We start from the raw sequence: 24,133 nt of genomic DNA, 5'->3' as shown, positions 1-24,133 counted from the left end.
TTACTACTCCCAAGTAGTATAAGAGCATAAGAGCTCGCCTACACATTCTGTTAATAATATTCAAAATCTGTTGGCCCTCATACTACATAGCTGTGGTAAAATTGGCCCATCAAAACTGGAGGTGGGTAGCAGGCGTAAGTGCATTGCCCATCATGTACAGCTTGATATACACTATCAATTATGATTGGCTAGTCACTGACTAATAGGGATGAGCTCCTGGAATCGGAACGGTTCTGAATTCTGAATTCCGATTTTAACATTGAAATTTGGCAATTCCGAGTAAAATCGCGAAAATCAGAAATGACACTGTTTTGAGTACCAAATTCCTTTCTGCAGATGCAAAAATTGCCTTCGGAAACAAGAATTTTCTGCAAACATGGCATTAACATAATGGGTAGAAGAGTGAGCATTGGCTTCTAAAACAAGAATTTTTGGCCCACAGTAATGTCAATAAAAAGGCTGCAAGGGATTCCCTGGTCCCTTGAGGCCACACTAAAGTAGAAGAACGAGTAGGGCCATAATGGGTTTTTATTGCCATAATTATTTTTAGTTGATAACAAATTGTGCATGTACTCTGCCTAGTTACATTTGAACTCTGGATTTACGATGACTACCTATCACCTAGAGCCTATGGTATTTGATGTTTTAGCAAACAAGTGGTGTTATCTGTTTGTCTTGTCATAAATTAGCTGGCATCCCTGTGAGCCCCTCCTGAAGTTGTAAGTAAGGCATCTCATTACATTTATTTATGTTTGCAAAAGAAAGTTTCTGCTCAGAATGTCCAGTGTATATAAGCTGTGTGTTTTAGCATCTTGTCAATACCCAGGAACTAAGTTCGAAGAAGGCTTATTAGCCAACAGCTTACTTTTTATTTACCTTTAAATCAGCCAATTTATGGTATCATCCTGATTTAAAACGTCTTGCTTTTACTGATGGCTAATACAGTATAACACTCTACTACTTCCTCTGGTTTTAAAAACTGATCAAATATAGTCAGCTTTGCAACGATGGATACATCAGCTATTTGGTGACATAGGCCTCAATTCACTAAGCTTTATCAAACACTTTATCAAACGTTTGATAATTTACCTCATGGGTAAAATCTAATTTTGAATTCAATAAGGTGTTATATATTTATCGAATGCTTTATTGATAAAACATTCAATATATCTATAACACCTTTGTGAATTCAAAATTAGATTTTACCCATGAGGTAAATTATCAAACGTTTGATAAAGTGTTTGATAAAGCTTAGTGAATTGAGGCCAATGTATTTAACTTGAGGATAGTTTAAAAAGTGGGTATATCAAATGACCGACATAGTTCATGGAATGACAACCAGGTGTGCTTATCCATATTGAACATATTGCTAAGCTTTATTATCTCCTTCTCCTCCCGCTGTGCATAAGCTTCGTGCATCATCCCAGGGATGAATCCTGGGAGACCCCACAATGGCAAGAATTTGCTTAAAGGGAACCTGAAGCGAGAAAAATGATTTAAAATAAACACATGACGTAGCTGCAAATTAAGGTGACATACTAACCTCACTGTCAGTTCCTCTCAGAAGCTCACAATTTTCTTCTTTCAGTGATCCTTTCCAGTTCTGACAATATTTTGGCAGAACTGAAATATACCAGTTGCTGTCAGTTATATATCAACAACTGTCAGTTACAACTGAATGTGCAAGGTAATGTCCATGTTTCCCTGTGGCTCAAGTGGGTAATATTACAGTTTAACAGTGTGCAAGTGGGTGATATTACAGTTTAACAGGAAGCTGTTATGGGGTAATGGCCATTTTTAAAATGGAGGATGGAGAATTCCATTGATCACAGTGGAGAAATGGGACGCAGGAGAGGAGAAATAGATTGAGAAGTAGACTACACAGGATGTAAGTATGACCTGTGTATGGTTATTTTGACTTTTTATTTTCAGTTCAGGTTCTCTTTAACTCCTTTCATGCCACTAGGTGTCCCTGAACATCTTGCTCTCTTTCAAACGGGGTGGTAGGCTTACCCAAGGGATGTGAAGGTGTAGCAATCCCAACAGGGACCAGGGTTCTGCTATTGACTTTTCTATGGTATAATTGCAAAGTAGCTAGTTTCAGAGGCCCAGCCTCTCACATGCCTAGCAAGACATGCAAGGGTTGTACCTTCGGACGTAAGTAATGTTCAGCCCCCCTAGCTGATTAGAAATGTGCAACCTTTTCAGTTGGATATGTGTCCTTTTGCCTTTCTAGATGAAGTTAGCTATAGCTGAGTTCAGCTTAGTAACATCAGAGTGCCTTATGAGTAGGGATAGGGTTTGCATGGGATAGGGGAGGCTTACCATTTTGACCAAAGACACACACCCATATGCAATACCTGTGGATCCTCATACTACATGGAGGTGGTAAAATTGTTCAGTAATTGCCCAATCATAATTGAAAGTGTGTACCAGGCATTAGGGTTACCTTTTTTACCACCTCCATCTAGTATGAGAGTCAACAAATATGAAATAATATAAGCAGATTGTGTAGGTAACCTCTCATACTACATGGAGGCGGTTAAATTGTCAGTTATCTGCAAATCAAAGGTGAATCTGTGTACCAACCTTAAACCTTGTACATACCTTTACATATGCTTGGCCCATCACTGACCAAATTTACCACCTCCATGTATTATGAGGGTTTACCTACACAACCTGCTGATAGTATTTAGTATCTATAGACCTTGCTCTGATGACCCTCATACTACATGATTGTGGTAAAATTGGTCAATGATTGGCCAATCATTATTGAAAGTGTGTACCAGGCATTATACTACATGGCGGTGGTAAAATTGGTCAGTGATTGGCCAATCAACATTGACGGTGTGTATCAGGCTTAAGACTGACTATACCTCAGCAGAAGGAACAAGCGTTGCGAATAATAAGTGCATATTTCATACAGAAAAGAACACTGGTTCCCAAGACAGGTGGAAGAGAACATCTATAACAAACTGGAAGAAACATCGCTAAACAGGGGAGGGGGCAACTGTAAAAGCATATATAAGTTTGCCATTGCTACTTTATGATTTTAAAGGAAAACTGATTAATTGGTTCTGGGTTGCAAAGTGCACGCAGCCATTGGAATCAGAACACCTTGTGTGATTATTCAAACAACATAATTACTGGAAGATTTACACGGTAGCCAGGCAAGTGGTATTTTTGAGCAATGGCATCTTCCATTTCCCTTCCCTTTCACGTTTCTTTGATCTGTTCACCTTAACACTGTTACATAAATGTGTTTTCTAGCAGGTAATGGGTTAATGAAGTTGTCACAAGAGCCCCACTGGCCGTGAACACGCAAAACCGTCCGATCCGATTCTAGCACACAGATTGAGAGCTATGGACGCAATCTGCGTAGAATTGGCGGAGTTTGAGCGTCACGACGCAGTAGGGAGCCTGTGAGGTTACGAAAATACACTTTTACTCCAACCCAGGGGTAGATTTGCCACCATCTCTGTTTTCTATCAGCCCAGAGATAACTGCTAACTGGCTATAGACCTGTGAAACAAACAACCGGTTAAAACTGTGCAATTCCTATCTATCTATCAAAACAGTAGCGTCCCTTCGGAAGTTTAGGTCTCGTCTGTGTATACTGAATAGAAGGTTTTACTGAGAGGTAAAGACCTTTTAAAAAGCCTTTATTTGTTACAATATAAATAATTAATATATACAGACAATCGTGAACAATTAAACGATGAGAGACAGTGATAACACAGTACATAAAAGAAAAAGGGATAAAAAGAACGAATACTTATGATTCTGTGGAAAGTCCGTTCGGGAAAAGACAAAGTTCCTTTGTTGCAGTTAGTTCGCAATATGGCCGAACCACATGGCCGTTGCTCCGCCTGCAAGATGGCCACTGCTATTTCCCCAAGCAGTGGCAGTCTTTTCGGTATGATGGAAAGTGGGGGAATTGGCTGGGGGTCCTCATGCAATCAGTTTTGAGCACTGACATTTCTGGGCGGAGTCTCAAGCTCAGCCCAGGGGCGTGTCAGGCAGTGAGTTCTCAGGGGAGGAACTTCCAGCCATCCACAAAATATGTCCAATTTCATACCCCGCCGGGGTTTTGTCGCACATGCAAACCGATTTCATATTCAGATTGGGCTGAGAATACACGTTCATAGGACATCAAACTTGCAATATTTGGGGCGCACGGGGACCCCATTATTCATATCTCAGCCCCTGCTCGGGTTACCTGGCTATGTCTAGTATCACCATATTCTACAGAATTAGGGAAACAAAATTATGTAATTTTCATATTCCTCCCATGGATGGTATTTGCAAAATGTGACAAAGTTATCAACACCATGCATTCCATACTCAGTTTAGTCGGTGCCGTCAAGACTGGGAGGAATGTAGGTGTCAATAGACCTCATGCTGTGCTAGCTTCCCCTGTTGAATAGACTCTGTTGGTATTTCAGCTCTGCCCAATTAGCACATTAGTGTCACCAGAGCTTTTCCGGGAGCCTTAACAGGATTTCTTGCTAAACCAGGTTGCTTTAGCCATATGCTAACGCAGGCCCATTCAGCCCTCATGGCAAAAGGGGGGGAAGGCAGGAAGGAAAAACTTCTATTTTAAAAATAAAGAATGTCAGTTTTCCGATCACGGTTGCGATCGGACAATCGGCCGCGAATCCTCGGACGACTGGGCGTCGCCCGGCGTCACACCTCCCCCTTCCCGAGCTCTGCTCAGGGAGGTGTCAACAGGACGCCTTCCGTAGCAGCTATTGGCGCTGTTGGGTCGGGTTCCCCCTGACACCGCGACAGCCCATCAGCGTTTTGGTGTCGGCTGCCTGCTTTGTGTTGGATCGTAAAGTCGTACTGCTGCAATGACAGGCTCCACCGTAGGAGCTTGCCGTTGGTTCCAGCAGTACGGTTTAGCCAACTCAGGGGATTGTGATCAGTGACGATCGTGAAGGAGCGGCCGTACAGATACGACTGCAGTTTCTGTAGGGCCCACACGATCGCCAGGCACTCCTTTTCAGTTGTGGAGTAGGCTACCTCTCGGGGCAGGAGCTTCCGGCTCAGGTAGAGGATAGGGTGTTCATCCCCCTTTCCATCCACCTGGCTGAGGACTGCGCCGAGACCGTAGTCAGAGGCATCGGTTTGCACCACAAACCGACGACTGAAGTCTGGGGCCTGAAGCACAGGGGCGCTTGCGAGGGCCTGCTTCAAGGCCTGGAAGGCATTCTCGCAAGCGGGGGTCCAGCTAACAACCTTGGGGTGCTTCTTGCTAGTGGCATCGGTCAGGGGCTTCGCCAGTGTACTATAGGCGGGAACAAATTTCCTATAGTAGCCGGCGGTCCCCAGGAATGCCTGGACCTGCTTTTTCGTGATAGGTCGAGGCCATGCCAGGATGGCGTCCACCTTTCCCGTGTCAGGTTTCAGGGTGTTACCCCCCACCCGGTGACCTAAGTACTGCACCTCGGTCATGCCAATCTGACACTTACTCGGTTTAACCGCCAGACTGGCCATGGCCAGCCTCTCTAGTACCTGGGACAGGTGTTTGAGGTGTTCTTCCCAGGTGGGGCTGAACACCGCAATGTCATCCAGATACGCTACAGCGAACCCTTGCATTCCCTCTAGCAGGTCGTTCACGGCCCGCTGAAACGTGGCGGGGGCGTTCTTCATCCCAAAGGGCATCATCGTGAACTCGAAGAGGCCGAAAGGGGTGATGAAGGCCGACTTTTGCCTCGCGTCAGGTGCAAGTGGTATCTGCCAATACCCCCGGCTCAGATCCATGATTGATAGGTACCTGGCTGATGCCAGTGTATCTAGCAGCTCATCAATGCGAGGCATGGGGTAGGCGTCTGTAGTGGTGATGGCGTTCAGTTTCCTGTAGTCTACGCAGAACCGAGTGGTCTGGTCCTTCTTGGGGACCAGGACAACAGGGGCTGCCCAGGCACTACTGGACTTTTGAACCACCCCTAACTCCAGCATCTCCCTCACCTCCTTCTGCATGTCCGCCTGTACCTCGGGAGAGACACGGTAAGCGGATTGCCTGATGGGGGGATGGGTACCTGTATCTACCCCATGCACCGCCATACTGGTCCGCCCCGGGATACCGGAGAAGGTGTGCTGGTACTGGCCCAGCACCTTCTGTAACTGCTCTTGCTGGGCTGAGGCGAGCTGTGGATTGACGTTTAGGTCGCCGTCCACATCTCGTACGTCAGCCAGCAGGTCTAACAGGGGGTCTGCCTCTCCCTGCTCTAACCGGCTGCACACTGGCAGCGCATACTGGGTCCTGTCATGGTGGGCCTTCAGCATGTTTACATGAAAGCTCTTCTGCTTCCTGCCCCCCATGTTCACTAGATACGTCAGAGGGTTTAACCGCTGCACTACAGTAAAAGGCCCCTCCCAGGCTGCTTGCAGCTTGTTCTGCCTCACGGGAAGAAGGGCATATACCTTGTCACCCACATCAAATGACCGCTCTCCAGCAGTGCGGTCGTACCATGCTTTTTGTTTGGCCTGAGCCTGGGCCAGGTTGTTGGTCACTACTGCGGACAGGGACTCCATTTTGTCCCTGAACTTGAGGACGTAATCGACCACGGAGACATCAGTGGGGTCGCCCTTGCCCTCCCATGTCTCCCGCATCAATTGTAAGGGTCCTCGGACATTCCTCCCATACAGGAGTTCAAACGGGGAAAACCCGGTTGACTCCTGCGGCACCTCCCTGTACGCAAACAACAGATGAGGCAGGTATCGTTCCCAGTCCCCACCTTGCGACTCAACAAACGTGGTCAGCATTTGCTTCAGCGTCCCGTTGAACCGTTCACACAGTCCATTGGTCTGCGGGTGGTAGGGACTGGAGACAATGTGCGTCATGTGTATCTTTTTGCACAGGGCCTCCATGAGTTCGGACATAAACTGGGATCCCTGATCGGAGAGCATCTCCGCAGGGAACCCGACTCGGGAGAAAATGTTAAGTAGCGCGTCTGCTACCTTGTCCGCCCTCAGGGAGGAAAGCGCCATGGCCTCAGGATAGCGGGTGGCGTAATCCACCACCGTCAGGATGTACCTTTTGCCACTGCTGCTGGGAGTGGGCAATGGTCCAATTATGTCGACTGCCACTCTGTGAAAGGGCTCACCTATGATTGGCAGTGGACACAAGGGAGCCTTGCGGGGGTTCCCAGCCCGTTTTACCTTTTGGCAAACAGTACATGAGCGGCAATAGTTGGTCACATCGATCCGCATCCTGGGCCAGTAGAAATGACCCTGGATACGGTCAAGTGTCTTGTGGATTCCCAAGTGCCCTGCCAGGGGAATGTCATGTGCGGACTTCAGCACATGCCCCCGGAAGGCACTGGGTACCACAAGCAACTTGGTACCCACACTTGTTTCACCTTCGGTGGGCTGTACAGGCTCGCTGTACAGCTTACCACCTTCCCAATATACCTTGAAGGTATCTTCATTCGTGAGGGGCTCCGAAGCCTGCCTTCTGAGTGCCTCGAGGCTAGGGTCAGTCTGGAGTGCTTGCACAAATGCAGCACTCTCGCTCTCAGCCAGCTGGCCCGTGGCATATGCAGTTAGTGGCTGAAGGCTACCATCCCTGTGGTCAGAGGAGGGGGAGGAGGCCGGAACCTCTTCCACCTGCTCTGAGCCCAGGTTCTGAGCAGCGCGGCTGCGTGTTACTGCCAGTACAGGTACACCTTCAGACTGGCACATACTGGCATTACTCACATCCTGGCTGCATGCATGAATTACAGTGACAGGTACAACAACATTTTCATCACAAACAATCGGTATATCAAACACAGGTACCTGTGACACAGGTACTATTGGACTCGGTACCCCTGGACTGGGCACATTCAACCCACCTCCCCCCTGTTCTTGCCCCTTGGTGCAAAGTACCTTAGTGTGGGCGGAGAGTCCGTCTCCCTCCTGGCAGTCTGAGGGGCTTGGGGCAGGTTCATAATAGGACACAAGCTTGCCCAGGTCGGTCCCCAACAAAACTGGGACCGGCAGTTGGTCCAGGACCCCAACAACCTTCTCTTGAACCCCCACCCCCCAATCGATGGACACCCGAGCCTGGGGAATGCGAGAAAGAGTGCCCCCCACTCCAGTGAGGGTAAGGTATTTGTCGGGGAGGATATTTTCCGTCGGGACCAGGTGCGCACGCACCAGGGTGACATCCGCTCCAGTGTCGCGGAAACCGGTAACAAGCTGGTCGTTCACTGTAACCAGCTGGTGGTTGCTCGTAGCGGAGTGGATCCCTCTCCCACCTGCGAACATGACGTTGTTGGGTGCTCCCGGCTGGGGTGCGCTGGCTGGCGGCAGTTGCCGTGGGCGAGGTGTAGGTGGTGCAGGAGCTGGCGCGGTCTGCCTCCGCTCCGGGCAGTTAAACTTCATGTGTCCGGGCTTGCGGCAAAAGTGACAGGTGATGCCCTCTGTTACTGCAGGCCTGGACGCAGCAGCTGCGCTGGAGGGCCTCTGGGGCGCACGGCTCACAGAGGTAGGAGAGTCTGCAAAATTGTGGGACTGACCTCCTCTCCAGCTAGATGGGGCAGTCCTGCGGGTCTCCGGCACCCTGGTCGTTGCAAAGGTCTCAGCGAGGTCTGCAGCGACCGTCGCTGACGCCGGTCGGCGCTCCAGCACAAACTGGCGTACATCAGCCGGGCAAATGTTCAGAAACTGCTCCAGGACGATTAAGTCCTCCAGGACACCGTAAGACCCTTTAGTGAGGCCTAGCGTCCACTGGCGGAGTGTGGTGAGCAGACTGCTGACCACATCTTGATAAGAATCAGTAGATTTTTTCTGCCAGGACCTGAACCTTTTCCGGTAGGCTTCTGGCGTCAGCTGGTACTTAGTGATTATAGCCTCCTTTATAGCGGTATAATCATTGTCCTTTTCCACAGGCAGCTCTGAGAAAGCATCAAGCGCTTTGTAGCGCAGCAAGGGTGTCAGATGTCTGGCCCACTGGTCTTGGGACAGACGATACTGACGGCAGGCCTTTTCGAAAGACCTCAAAAACAAGTCAATGTCAGTGTCTTTTTCGATAATAGCAAATTTAAATTTTGCACTTACTGGAGCGGCAGTCCCTCCAGCAGGGAGGCTGGGCGTTGAACTCCGGCTGGCTTGCTGCACTTTCGCCATGTTCAGCTCATGCTGTCGTCTCTCCCGCGCCTCTGCAGATTGGCGTTCCTCTCGCTTTTGCTCCGCCATGTACTGCAGGTACTTGTCCACATCAGTTTCCATCAGCTTTTGCAATGCCTGCTGCATTACTGGATCAACATAACTGGACAGTCCAGTACTGGCCGGTTCCAGGCGAGTACTTTCAGGGGTTCTGGGGTCGGGGATCACACTGACAGCCTCCTGCGTATCTGTTGCCGCATTGCCCGCGGGTTGCTCAACCTCGGTACGCACAGGATCTTCAGTCTCTGGTTCCCCTCGACTTGCGTTAGATGAGCCGGTGTCCTCCACAGTGGACACCTCCAGCGTCCGCAGATTCTGGCTATCCCATCGGTACAAGTCCGTTATCAGGTCCTGCTGTTTCTTGCCGCGGATGTCCATGCCTCTCGCCTCGCACAGACTCTGCAGGTCGGATAGGACCATGACCTTGTAATTCCCGGACATTTCCATGCCAAATAAAAGAAAACTTAGGGGAGGGGTACTGGTTACACAGTCTCTCTGTATATATGAAAAATATATTGCACTCAGTCACTACCAACGAATTAGTTCGTTTCTCGATAGGGCTAATTCGATAGCCCTACCTGAGATACTATCAGCACACACAGATCCCAAACGCTGCCGACCACTGTCACAAGAGCCCCACTGGCCGTGAACACGCAAAACCGTCCGATCCGATTCTAGCACACAGATTGAGAGCTATGGACGCAATCTGCGTAGAATTGGCGGAGTTTGAGCGTCACGACGCAGTAGGGAGCCTGTGAGGTTACGAAAATACACTTTTACTCCAACCCAGGGGTAGATTTGCCACCATCTCTGTTTTCTATCAGCCCAGAGATAACTGCTAACTGGCTATAGACCTGTGAAACAAACAACCGGTTAAAACTGTGCAATTCCTATCTATCTATCAAAACAGTAGCGTCCCTTCGGAAGTTTAGGTCTCGTCTGTGTATACTGAATAGAAGGTTTTACTGAGAGGTAAAGACCTTTTAAAAAGCCTTTATTTGTTACAATATAAATAATTAATATATACAGACAATCGTGAACAATTAAACGATGAGAGACAGTGATAACACAGTACATAAAAGAAAAAGGGATAAAAAGAACGAATACTTATGATTCTGTGGAAAGTCCGTTCGGGAAAAGACAAAGTTCCTTTGTTGCAGTTAGTTCGCAATATGGCCGAACCACATGGCCGTTGCTCCGCCTGCAAGATGGCCACTGCTATTTCCCCAAGCAGTGGCAGTCTTTTCGGTATGATGGAAAGTGGGGGAATTGGCTGGGGGTCCTCATGCAATCAGTTTTGAGCACTGACATTTCTGGGCGGAGTCTCAAGCTCAGCCCAGGGGCGTGTCAGGCAGTGAGTTCTCAGGGGAGGAACTTCCAGCCATCCACAAAATATGTCCAATTTCATACCCCGCCGGGGTTTTGTCGCACATGCAAACCGATTTCATATTCAGATTGGGCTGAGAATACACGTTCATAGGACATCAAACTTGCAATATTTGGGGCGCACGGGGACCCCATTATTCATATCTCAGCCCCTGCTCGGGTTACCTGGCTATGTCTAGTATCACCATATTCTACAGAATTAGGGAAACAAAATTATGTAATTTTCATATTCCTCCCATGGATGGTATTTGCAAAATGTGACAAAGTTATCAACACCATGCATTCCATACTCAGTTTAGTCGGTGCCGTCAAGACTGGGAGGAATGTAGGTGTCAATAGACCTCATGCTGTGCTAGCTTCCCCTGTTGAATAGACTCTGTTGGTATTTCAGCTCTGCCCAATTAGCACATTAGTGTCACCAGAGCTTTTCCGGGAGCCTTAACAGGATTTCTTGCTAAACCAGGTTGCTTTAGCCATATGCTAACGCAGGCCCATTCAGCCCTCATGGCAAAAGGGGGGGGGGGAAGGCAGGAAGGAAAAACTTCTATTTTAAAAATAAAGAATGTCAGTTTTCCGATCACGGTTGCGATCGGACAATCGGCCGCGAATCCTCGGACGACTGGGCGTCGCCCGGCGTCACAGAAGTGCCAACAACAGTTTATAAAACGTAAATGGTACTGACAACCCAGGGCTACAGATTCTCTAAACACATGAAGAGAAGTCAAGGTCTCTTTCCTTCCATGTTCCCCAACAGCAATTATTCCCAATCATAATTAACCTGATTAGAATAATGGACAGGAAGTGTCCCACCGTAGCTAATGCTCCTTGGCACCAACCCTACTGAGTCATTTGACAATTCCTGCACAGATGGTTCAGCTAAAAAAATTTCCTTTTTTTGTCTCTTTTTTCCCCCCACAACCTCCCTACAGATGAAAACCTGCAGTACTCCAACATCCGACATCCAGGTGAAAGTGGAGGGGGAAGTGTCCAACGTAACCATCACAGCTGTTGTTTATGACGAGATTCAGCAGGAGATGAAACGAGCAAAGGTGTCCCAGGCTCTCTTTGCCAAAGTAGCTGCTAATAAAAGTCAGGTGAGTGAGCTGGAAGGGAAAGAAGCTGTACGATCTGTTGTGATATTCTGTATCCCCATACACCTTATAAAACATTACATCTGGTTATGGGAACCTTAATGTTCTAACTCCATCTACTTCCAAGCTAAGAAAAAAATGTATAGCACTCTGCTTGCAGTGAGTTAGCTGACGGCACCAGTCTTCATAGCATTGCTATGCTTTAGTGATGGTAAAACAGCATTTTAGTGGTAACATTTTTAGTACTGGCCTACTGAGGTTTAAATCCTGGATTACTTAAGATGTGTACAGACATTAGAGACCAGTTTGGATGTGCAGAACCACATTATGTATAAACTAAACCTGAAGTGAAAATAAACTTATGAGATAAATAATTCTATGTATAGTATGGATGATAACTAGTAATCATTAGTCTCATAATTAGATTGTCACAGTTGCTGTTCAGAATCCACACTGCCTTGTAAGCTGAAAGATAAGTAATTGGCTTTTGAACTTTGCTACACCTAAGGGGAACCTTAAGGCCTTGTTCACATTACAAAATGCGGACGGCCATGCGTGCGGAACGCAACGCATACCAACGCAGGCTATCCGCGTTCGTATGCGTTGCGTGGCTGATCCCATCACTGAAAAGTAAATGGGACAGCCACGCGTTTTTGCAAAAAATGTGTGCAGCATGCGTTCCCGGACCGCACAGGTCCAGAACGCATGCAGTGTGAACATCAGACAGTGTTCTCTATGCACTGTCTGATGTTGTGCGTGTTGGCCTCCCGCACGCGTTTCCAAGACGCGGCTGGAAACGCGTGCAGTGTGAACGGGGCCTAACTGAGAGGGATATGGATGTTTCCTTTTAAACAATACCAGTTGCTTGTCAGTCCTGCTGATCTTGTTGCTGCAGTAGTATCTGGATCTCACACCTGAAACAAGCATGCATCAAATCCAGTCTGACTTCAGTCAGAGCACCTGATCTGTATGCTTGTTGAGGAGCTGTGGCTAAAAATATTAGAGACACAGGATCAGCAGGAGAGTCAGGCAACTAGTATTATTTTAAAAGGAAAAATTCAGATCCTTCTCAGTTTAGGTTCCCTTTGAAGCACACCTGAACTAAGCCAGAAAATGTGTTCCATAAGAATAAACCACACATGCGCAGAACGCTCCTACCGACGGACGTGTGGTCAGGGAGCATGTGCGGGTGTAACTACAGATGTGCAGTTTACGCAACTGAAGCTAGGTTTTTAGGTTTTTCCGAGCTGCCAGCAGGAGAATGGATGGGACCCAGAGGATGCTGAGAGACCTGACACACTACAGGGGGCTGCAAGAAGCCCCAGGTAAGTAAAAGTCCTATTTTCTGGCTTTCTTCAGGTGTGCTTTAAACCTCATTAGAAGCCTTATCTTACTGTTTCTAAGCTTTTGACTCTATTTACTTTTCAGGAAATCAGACTGAATTTAGCAAACTGTTGACAAACTCTTTTGCATAGAAAACAATTCTAGTTTGTTAACTTTTGCTGCACTGGAAAACAGAAAGGGATTTCAGAGAATAGCTTACTAGTGTTAGTATTATATGTCATGCCACATGTCATTTCAGGTACGCTTTAAGTCTGCCAGTGATCTCTGTCAGATTCAGGCATGTTCACCTCCAGTGGCGTAGCTAAGAAGCCGTGGGCCCCAGTGCAAGTTTAGCATTGGGGCCCCCAAGCAAGCATAGATAACAATTGATACAACACACCAAAACCAATCAAGGACAATCACAGTGTCAGAGGTGCAAGAAGGGGATGGGAAAATGTGTGTTAATGATCACTACTATTCAAATCAACTATAGAAGTGAATATTATCAGCACAGGACCAATAATGAGCTAATACTGTGTTTGAGGGGTGGGCCCTGGTTGCAATTGCCCATAGCCCCAAACTACTTAGGTGACTTATAGGTCACAACTTATATATAGGGCCCCACATTCATTTTTCCTCAAACCGTCCTTGAGCCTAGCAATATGCAGTAGAATGCCATGTGAAGAGGGGAAGGGGTAATATCAGGAGGCTTTCCACTACATACAGTAGAAATATAGGAGAAATCCACTGGAGACAGCTGGGGACAAATACATAAATATGACCAGCAACATTGACTCCAAGCAGGACTGAAAATACCTGTACAAAAACAAGTCTGACCATATTGATCATTTTGGGTGATATTAATCTAATACCTGAAGAAGGCAGTAATGCTGGCTGCTTGACCGCTCAGTTGCTGCTACTCATTACTCCAATATAATTGGATCAGTACACTTTTCTTTAGATGTGAGCATACTGTAAAGATGACCATTTTTAGTGAACAATAATTTCTGTTTCACCATGACAATTCCCTTGACCCTAAAGTCAGGTTCACAATGAAGTGGTTGATAGAGTCAGGGCATTTAACAGGTGCAGACTTGAACCCAATCAAACAGCTATGAAATGAACAATAGCTGTGATCTAGACAGATCCAGTGATGTAGAGATCACCAAAGCAGCTGCTGTGGGACCCATAGCCATGGGGGGAAAGGAGGCATCAACCATTTTGGGGATCCACAGCAGACCCCTTGAGATGCAGAGTAGTTGTAGCAGTGTGTAAGAGAAGTGACTCACCTCTCCAGGCTCCACCTATGATCTATGATCTTCAGGCATCCCCATCTTCATGACTGCAGTGCCCTCTCTCACCACATGGTGAGTAAGGGCACTCTAATCATAGAGCTGGGGAAAGCCAGAGAAGGTAGATTGTCAGAGAGGAGCCTGGAGAGGTGAGTCAGTGCTCTCATATACTCTCCTGTTGCTATTCTGCATGGCAAGGAGTGGGCCACATCTGGCTATCCATACTGGGGATTCTTCTGGCTACTCATACTTGGGGAGGGGGGCTACTTCTGGCTACTTATCCTTAGAGGCCCTCTGACTACCTATACAGTGGGGCTACATCTGAAGACCTAAACCAGCAGGCTAATGTTTGCAACCTATAGTGGAGTGGCTACTTCTGGCTATCTACAGTATACTGTGGTGCTCTTCTGGCTACCTATACTAAGGGAATTATCTCTGACTACCTATACTGGGGGTTATCTATACTGCTGGCACCCTCTGGCGACCTATATTAGGGGTCATGCCTGATTAACTATGATAGGGGCTACTTTTGCCTCCCTATAGTGGGGGGTGCTACCTAATACTTGGGGGTACATCTGGAGTTACCTCTGGCCACCATTACTAGCGGTCTACTTAATACTGAGGGCTCCTCTGGGTTGCTAAAATTGGGGGGAAAGGGATCTCAAAGGAGCCATTATAATTTTTGTGGTTTTTTGTAGGGGGGGGGGGGGGGGCACCACCAAAACTTGATTTCTTCTTTCTTTTCAACTTCACTGGGTGACCTCAGTAAAGATTGTGTCTGGATGGGTTCAAATGCCCACAGTAATAATATAGTAATAGGAAAGAAGGAGAACTTTTATATTTTTTCCTGACCTGGGAGCTTACAGGAAGCAGGGAGAAATAGCAGAAGCTGCCAAAGCAACAGGTAAAACCATAGATGAGCAGGTGTATGTGTGTAGACTCCACACGCCTGCCTCCATATAGATACTTTTATAAAATATATACAAGGCTAAACAAGGCCTTTATTCAAAAGGTTGCAAAAAGCCTCAGTGCTGAAATATTCTCTGTGATGGTGATCAAAGACTCACTATAGTATGTCTAGTTAGTACTTTATTAATGTAGATGCTTTTCAATGTAAGCAAAGCATCCAACCCCCTTTAAAAGGCATACAGATAGCTTCTTCGTGTGGTAACATCCAGCATCTTAACTATTCTTACTGTAAAGAACACTTTTTTTTAAAAATGTGTTCAATAAGATTGTTTGTCTTGTGTTTGTAATATTACACTATTTACTGAACAGCCCTGCCTAATAATTTAGTGCTTGGTAAAGAAGTGATAATAATTAGAGATGCTAGCGAACAGTTCGCCAGCGAATCCCTATGGGCATTCTGACCGCTTACTACTTCTGGGTTGCAATGTCCCGGAGTAGTGCGCCTGCCCATGTCTGCACTGGTCCTTTAGTACGCATGACCTGGCCCGGCGGTGCACATCCCTGATTGCAACGAGGCACGGCGTACTACTCCGGGACATTGCGAATCAGAAGTAGTACAGGGCCCGCTGTTCGTGGCAAACAGCTCGAACAGCGGGCCCAACAACAATAAAAAAGTGCTTTAACTTTATGGTAGCATCTGTTCCCTGTACATATTAGGAGGGTTATGTATGGATCAAACTGCATCATTGTGACAGAAGTCATCCTGTGTCTTTTATGGCATGGTTATTTGTCTGTGTACAATATAATATTTTTGAGTACGGCATTCCTTTTAATGTAGAAAACAGTATTGCTTCTACTCTAACGGGGATAAGTAAAATAACAGGTTAACAAGTTAGATTTTGTGTGGTCAGGTGTCCTTAGTGTTGTGTCACAACTTTTAATGCTCTCTTAATGCTTATAGTCTGCTGCGGATCTGCAGGCCATGAGAACTGAGAAACCAGCATTAGTCGAGATGGGAACATTACACCTGATTGGTCATGGAGTATGCTACCATAAATAATACCCTGGCCTGTTTTGAATTTCACAGATAGTCCCAGGCCCGTCTAATAAGGAAACTTTCACAGACATTAAATAAAGGCCTAACATCCCATTAGGGAGATATAAGTCATACAGACGTTTCATGGGCTCTGCAGTTAATGACCAGCATTTTGGGCGAGGTTACCGCCATTGTGCAAGTTTAATAAGAGAGAATAAAGCTCACTTAAAGGAATCTTCTAAATAAGGTATTGAACACACGGATGCTGTTTATGGGGCTTAAGATGAATTATGTTGGAGGTATCAGAGCCAAGTGGTCTGATAATGAGAGCCAGACAACAAAGATACATTTATGCAGCCAGCCAAGCCTGAGACTTGCTGTGTGTTGTGGAGGGAGGCTCTATGTATTGTAACCATCTACTGTTTATTTTTCACACTGGCATATCCTCACTCCATCGTCCTGTCATTGTATATAAACTGCCAAACTAAAGGTACACACAATACAATTTTCTGTCAGATTCACCTGCCAGATCGATTTTTTTCCAACATGTCTGATCTGAATTTTGATTGATTTTCCGATTGATTTCCGTTCACTTTTATGGAAATTGATCGGAAAATCGATCTAAATTCAGATTGGACATGTTGGAGAAAAAAATCGATCTGTCAGGTAAATCTGATAGAAAATTGTATAGTGTGTACCTAGCATGGGACAAGGACCTTATCAGACAGGCACCTTATCTTATTAATTAATGTATTATTTATTTATTGTATTTATAAAGCGCCAACATATTAAGCAGTGTTTGAATTTATGCATCAGATTCCAAGAATGCAAAAGATAACATAGCGCTGCTCATTGCATTACTGTCTGTGACTAAACATGAGCACATTTATTTTGTAAACATTACAAAATGTGTGTAAAAGGTTTTATTTGTACTTTTAAAAAATCTATTAAGTTTATAATGTGGACCTATCACCTACTTTCATATTATAAATATGAAATGCACAGCATTATAAAAAAAAGTATGCTACATTTATTAGTAAAAAAAAAAAGAAAAAAGAAAAAAAGAACTTGCCTGGAGATTGCACCAGGTGACATTGTCTAGGCAATGAAGATTGACGCCTGCTTCACAGAAGCATTGTGGGAGAGTAATGTAAGCTGTGACATGTACATTATGCATGCACAAGATGGAAGCATAGCAACAGGAACTACTAGCCAATGCTCAAAGGATCATGCTCCGGGTTACTTAGAAGAGGTGCCCCTGTGAGGATGAAGATGGGAGCACACGGACTAATGGAGGAGAGCGGTCCGCTCAGACAGGTGAATCACAACACTGTCAAAAACTCAGCAGGTGCCCCAGGGACAAAAATAACATTGAGGGGAGACCTGTAGGGGGCCAACAGAATTTGGGGGGCCCGGGGCAATTTCCTAGTTTGCTACTATGGAAGCACTAGCCCTGACATTAAGAGATTAGCATGGACTGCAGTGTTAGAGGGGCAATATCATAAAGCTTGTCCTGCTGCCAGTCTTTGGTGGTCAGCTTTATATATGCATTAGGTGTTGGCAGTATCAACACAATTACTGAAGTATAGTAAAGCAACCACAAGATGTCACTGTTTGTAGAATGATGTGAAGATCTCTATGGTATTGTGACTTTCTGTATTCACTGTGTGTTCCTCTCTGTTTGAAATAAGGCGCATTTCATGATGGATGTGTATGTTTTATCTCTGCATGTTTTTCTTCAGTAAAGAGTTCTAACTTGTTATACGGGGTGCCTATCTGCGTTTGCAGACCACTTCCCCATGCTGCCCCATCGTTAGGAAGTAGGCCGCTAGCAAGCATTGTCAAGTAACAAAAAGGATGCTGGGTAAATGTGGGGTGTGAAGAGAGTGTAGACTCTATCAAAATTGTTCTTTGGGCTTGTGTGATTTATGGTTAGACCCCCTAGTGCTGTATACGATTGGTATGACCTGCTGGCCATGCTTTTGGCCCTGTCTGCCAGCATGAAATGTTCAGAATCCTGCATGCTGAGAATCATGCCCTCCTAGACAATACGCTAAGCCAGAGAAGTGAATTCCAACTGGGACACGATCTTGTCATGTAATGGTCAGTGATAAAATAAAACAGTATTAGAGGCAGGGCCTCAGCATAAAAGTCACTCAACTGGCATTGTTTATTTGAGAACAAAGATGGCAGCCTCCTTATTCCTCTCACTTCAGGTTCCCTTTAAGAGGAGTGAATGGGGCAGGGAAGAGGAGCGAATGAAAGGGTGATAGAACATTGCTGCAAGCCTGCCTCTTCATGTCTGGAAATTTGACTTTAGCTGAAAGTGAGGAGAGGAACATACAACTAGCAGAGGTGTGTGGATCCAGCATGAACAAATCTCTGTGCTTAGTTACCTTAGGTAGCTTTACCTCGGGTCTGGGGTCTGTCATAAGTAATTTGTTTGTATGGGATTTCAAAATGTTACTTGAGGCAGGCAGTCATTAATTATCCTCTCTCAATAATAACCTTAGCTTACCTATGCCTGTGACAGAATATACACTGCGTACTTCCCAATCAAATCACAGGCAAATAACTATCACCAGAGATGCCAAAGGTTCTAAGAGGCCACTGATTTGTAGTGTATGATTTTTTTTCTTTTTATTACTAAACAAATTGCTTTGCAGTACACTAATTGTGTTGAAACATGAGACACCCATTTGACTGGTTTCACATTTCTTGCCTCCACAACATAGTTTTGTTTATTTTATGTAATGTTTACCGTGTAGTTGTAGTGCCAGTCCATCCAGTCTGATTGTTGAGATCCCAGGTCTATATTTTTAGGTACAGCCACCTGCTGTGATCATTACAAATTTCCTACTTATTTATTGTCAAGCAAACCCGTGGAGGTTTTGCACCACAAAAAAAGCAACAGATGAGAAAGCTGTATACTGTACAGCCTTGCCACCACAGCAGCATTGGCTGCTCTTACTAATGATGCTCTCCAGTGGCTTAACTACAATTCATGCCAATTTCATTCAACAAAACTAATGATGCTCTCCAGTGGCTTAACTACAATTCATGCCAATTTCAGCAAAACTTTGTGGGGCCCCCCAATATTCACATCCCTTCCCTTGCCTCCCCTCGATGCCCTTCATGGCCTTGGGGCCCATCTCACAAGGGTCATAAAACAAGTGGAGTCATAATGATCTTCACACACATTACAAAAACACCTGATCTGGAGTACTGTCCCCTGTATCGGAGGAAGGTTAGTAGTTGGGCCCACTTACAGCTCTTGGCCTCCCTTGCAGGGGCTGCTCCTCTCTGGTTACACCCCTGATGCTCTGCCTGCTGTGCCTTCCAATGGACACTCACATACACAGTGAAGAGGCTGCAAGGAGAGATAGGGAGGTTGTTTTCTCTATAGGTCATGCATTTATCGCATTTATTAGTGTGGGTGAAATTGGGAGGGGGTGGTCTATACATGGGGGGGGGGGGGGGGCTTATACTCAAGTATATATGTATATATAGATCATAGTTAAAAAATGATGAATATATATAAGGATCAGACGTAGAGTTGCAGCACACTGCTCTTTTATTTAGCTCTCACAATGTATAGTGCAGGCAGACAGTTTTGGATGTCCCCAGCCTTTTTCAATGTCAAAGTGCAAATACAATGAATACTTGATCTAGATTGATAGATAGATAGATAGATAGATAGATAGATAGATAGATAGATAGATAGATCAAGTTAAAAAACAAGACCTGGTATGGAGGTGAAACATTTTCCAAGATGTATCCTGGTTCATAATGGTAGGACCAGTGCATCACCCTGTTGTTTAGTAATCGCTCAGGGGTTGTGCAGCATTACATGCTAAAAGCAGCAGCAATGGGCAGCACTCACCATCTCCCTTTTGTATAACTGTCCCAATCATCCTGGGCATTCCTGGTGTCCTTGTTTCCTTCTAAGACCACTCTTGGTCCCACACTAAAGATGCTAAAAATACTCAGACAGCAGGTGATGATCATCCATTGATTCCAGCTGTTTCTAGCTGTGCCAGGCAAAAAATCTCAAGTCTTGCAGAAAACTCCCAAACATTCTTGTCCCACCACAAGATAAGCAGGGCTGACTGTATGCGCCACCTGCTCAGTGTCCCCATCTCATTCTCTCTCTGCTCTCCAGGCAGGAACATGAGCTGTTACTGGGCCAGTTATCCATGTTTGTGAGCAAGTCTGTCCAAAGTAAAATTATGCCTGCACCTCTGATCAATCTCTTATGTCTAAAACCCTTAATTTTAAGAAGCACATAGACATAATAATCACTGCCAAATCTGGTTAAAATCTTCTGAAACAGGTAAGGGTCCTTTGATCACCATGCTGATTAGTTCACTAGGGAACTAGGCTACAACATCAGCTAGATAAGCCAGGCTATTGGTTAATCTGTCTATCTCATTGCTTTTTATACAGAGCCACTCATGTCTCCAGTCTTGCTGTGAAATGCATTGTAGCGAAAACCACTAGGAACCTACTTAGGCTGCTAAATGAATAGACACACAAACCCCCTTATACACCACATGGCAAAATATAATGAGGGTTGGAACTGTTAAGTGACTGAAACTGCTAAATGCATAATGCTACTTGGCAAAACTACTGTGCATTTAACGGTTTTCCACTCTGTAATAAATGACATATGTGGAAAACGTGCAGTAAATGTGAAAAACGGCACAATTGGTTTTGCAAACGTGCCCTTATTTCTCTCAGTTCCCCCTCGTGTGAATATCAAAGTTGTGCAGCCTGTAATGGATGGTTTTATGGGCAGCTTTAGCAAGACTTGTGGGTCACAAACTTGGCATTATAAATGTGTACATAAGACTCCAGCTTCCATGCGAGGCAACCGGCAGTGGCTACCAGAGTAAAATTTAACCCATGCAGATAAACATGCTGAGATGGCTAAGGAACACAGTTTATCTTCTATGACGATAAATAACAAAAAGTCTTACTTTGACCAGAATTATTGGGGTACTCAATTAATAGAGCAGCTGGAATATTATATTATCAATTCCCTATTCTCCGTAAAGCATCTAATCAGACACCACCTGTTGTTTTTTATATTGCCGTTTAGTGAACTGTTTAGTATCTCCACTTTTCATTTTTTTTTTCTTTTTTACTTTTGTTTTACAATGTTGTTTTTTAAGTGGACCTGTCCTGTAGTTGTCTGATCAAACGCACCATGCAACAAAACATGTTACACCAACTGTGTGTTGTGTTTGTACAGTTCATACACTTTTCCCCTTCTACTTAAACATTCTATTCCAGCTAAAGTAAATATTCATGAGTATTTATTAGCATGTAAATGGGTCGAGATTTGATGAAGAGTTTTGTTCACCAGACTTCCCAGAGTGAGTATAGGGATTGGCAATTTTCCTAGCATGCACCACAGGTGACTGTTGAGCTTCAGTTCCTCATCCTCACACGCTGCCCAGCGTCACATTTCATGAAATGGAAGAATAATGAAAAAAAAAGGGGAATAATGAAAAATTGCTTGAAAACATCTAACAGCACAACATTCCATTCCATTTTTTTTAATACAGACTCATTGGTTTTATGTTTAACCTGCCTGAGTTGCTTGGGCTAATACTAAGATCTAGTAAAAAGGGTTAAGGCTTATTTAGGGTAGCCCTAGGCAACATTAAATATTTGCTTACCTTTTTTAAAAACATATTAAGGCATGTTTATACATTTTTATACATTTTAAATATTTAAGAACACCAGAGGCATCCATCTGAAGCTTTTTTTTTTAATTATTATTATTGTTTTATTTTCTCAATGTAATAAAAAGGTGTACGTATTAGTATGGGCGCAGGCTGAGATGAATGGCAAGCTCACCCTGCTGCCGCTCAAATCCCTAGCAGTGGAAAATACTGTTCCCTTCTGAGTAGCCGCAACTTGAAGGGAGATGTAATTTGGGGTCCGGCCCCAAATTACCCTTACATGCCCAATGCATTATAACATTACTGTTGTAGGGTGCCTACTTTCAGTACTTGCCAGTTGCCATTGAGCATCATTCGCCGAAACCACTTGCTTCGATAAAAGGGTTACAGTTTTTACAGCCTTTTTGTAACGATCGGTGTCAGCAACCAGAGAGAGAATCTGATCCTTGGCGATCCGCAGTATCCCCAAGAATACAGATATACCCGATTATTGAGGATCTGCGGAATCGTCAATAATCAGATATGTCTAACCTCTAGACACCTGAGAGAGTGTAAGTGTTTGGTGCAACAGTAACAACTCTGAGTGAAGACCACCAGAGGAGCTGGCGGCCTAAGACTCCTGAGGAATTCACCCCTGACTGTGGGTGATATTCCTGTAGCCTGTGGACCCCTGAGCGAGGGACCGAGGCTGGGGTTGCAGGAAGCCCTGCTGCTGATAAGGTCTTGCCCTGAACTGTGCTAACGTAATACAGTAGTAGCACAATCCTAGTCTTGGGTGTGAGGTCCGTAGTCACAACACCCTGGAACTAGTCTGGAGCATAACATAAATGATAATACAATTCCCTAGTCTTGGGTGTGAGTTCCGTGATCATCAACACCCTGGAACTAGTCTGGAATATAACACAAAGACAATACAGTTCCCTAATCTTGGGTGTGAGGGCCTTGATCTCAACACCCTGGAACTAGTCTAACAAATAATACAATTCAATTAGTACTTTAAGCTATCAACAGAATCTGGCTAAGTGTGAATTCCCAGGTCCACCTAGTTCAAACACACTGTAAGGATCTGACTATGGTCTGTGTGCCTTCACGTAAGTGTTAGCAATGGCAGACAACCAGCAACTGACAAGCAGCAGAATATATAGTTGCTGGACTCTGCCGCCCCGCCCGAGCCATTCAGCCAATCATGAGTCCTGCAGGAATCAGCTGATCTTCCTGATCAGCTGACACTTCCCCTGCTGGTATAAAGGTCCTGAGTTCAGGCCCGCGCGCGCGTAGCTCTACATCTGCCTATGTGCACTAACAGACCCAGCCACACCAAGCGCACGCTGCTGCATGCAAACCGCCGCGTTGGACGCGGAAACAGCCGCTTTGCTGTCAGGACATGCGGCGGCTTTTCCGCATTCCACCATACTACCTGACGCGTGTCTATGCGTGCAAACTGCCGCATTGGACGCGGAGTCAGCCGCCTTTCTCTTGGCACATGCGGCGGCTTTTCCGCGTTTTCTCACACTTTTATTGCTACTTTATATTATCTGCAGTGACAAAGAAGGAAAAGATTTTTTTTTTTATAGTGGGTTAGAGGTAGAGGGTGAGGCACATCATTGATACAAGACCAGAACATATTGTCATAGGGGAATGGTCTACTAGCAAAGCTTCCAGGGGTCTACTAGTGGTTGCCTTATTTTTGGCAACCTGTTAACTATTTTTGGGTACTGAAGGGAACATAACGGGTGCTCCCTTCCACTAGTCACTAATCATAGCAACTAATTGCCATCACTATGACTAGTTGCTACTGCTACCAAGCAGATGCTGTCATTGACATCTCCACAGAAATATATTTGAGTCTACCTTTGGTTAGGAGTTATAGTGACACATTTGCTGAGACTGAGTCAACCATGTGACATGACCCTTTAATGTTCACTATCTTCCCTGGAGATACCAGTTTCTCTTACTTGATCCCTTGCTGTCACAGGGACAGGAAGTATGGGAAATTCTTCACAATTGAGATGCAGACAGCAATACATTTTCAATTTAGCCTTCTCAGCTCTGTCTATAACAAGGGAAAAGTTTTGACGTGTTTTATTTCAGTGCATGAAGCTGAATTAAGCTGAAGGGAGTTGAAAACCAATGACCAAGGGCACAATATTTTTAGTGATGCTAGTAGCTAAAAACCTAAACCAAAACCTATACTAGTTCCAGAGGGGTCCATCCGAAAATGGCACCTTCGAATAATGGCGCACGGTGTTG

General features: G+C 45.3%; 1 protein-coding gene across 7 annotated transcripts in view; it reads left to right on the top strand.

Moving 5' to 3' along the window:
- Positions 1 to 24,133, top strand: part of SATB2 (SATB homeobox 2) — a 367,270-nt gene that overhangs the window by 264,108 nt on the left and 79,029 nt on the right. For all 7 annotated transcript variants that reach the window (XM_068245088.1, XM_068245087.1, XM_068245086.1 and 4 more), the window contains one exon: positions 11,472 to 11,636. In XM_068245088.1, the coding sequence (XP_068101189.1) occupies positions 11,472 to 11,636 (165 nt within the window). The remainder of the gene's footprint in view (positions 1 to 11,471; positions 11,637 to 24,133) is intronic.

Source organism: Hyperolius riggenbachi, chromosome 7 (genome assembly GCF_040937935.1).
Source record: "Hyperolius riggenbachi isolate aHypRig1 chromosome 7, aHypRig1.pri, whole genome shotgun sequence".
NCBI classification, from domain to species: Eukaryota; Metazoa; Chordata; class Amphibia; order Anura; family Hyperoliidae; genus Hyperolius; species Hyperolius riggenbachi.
This window is presented reverse-complemented; position numbering and strand designations above follow the sequence as displayed.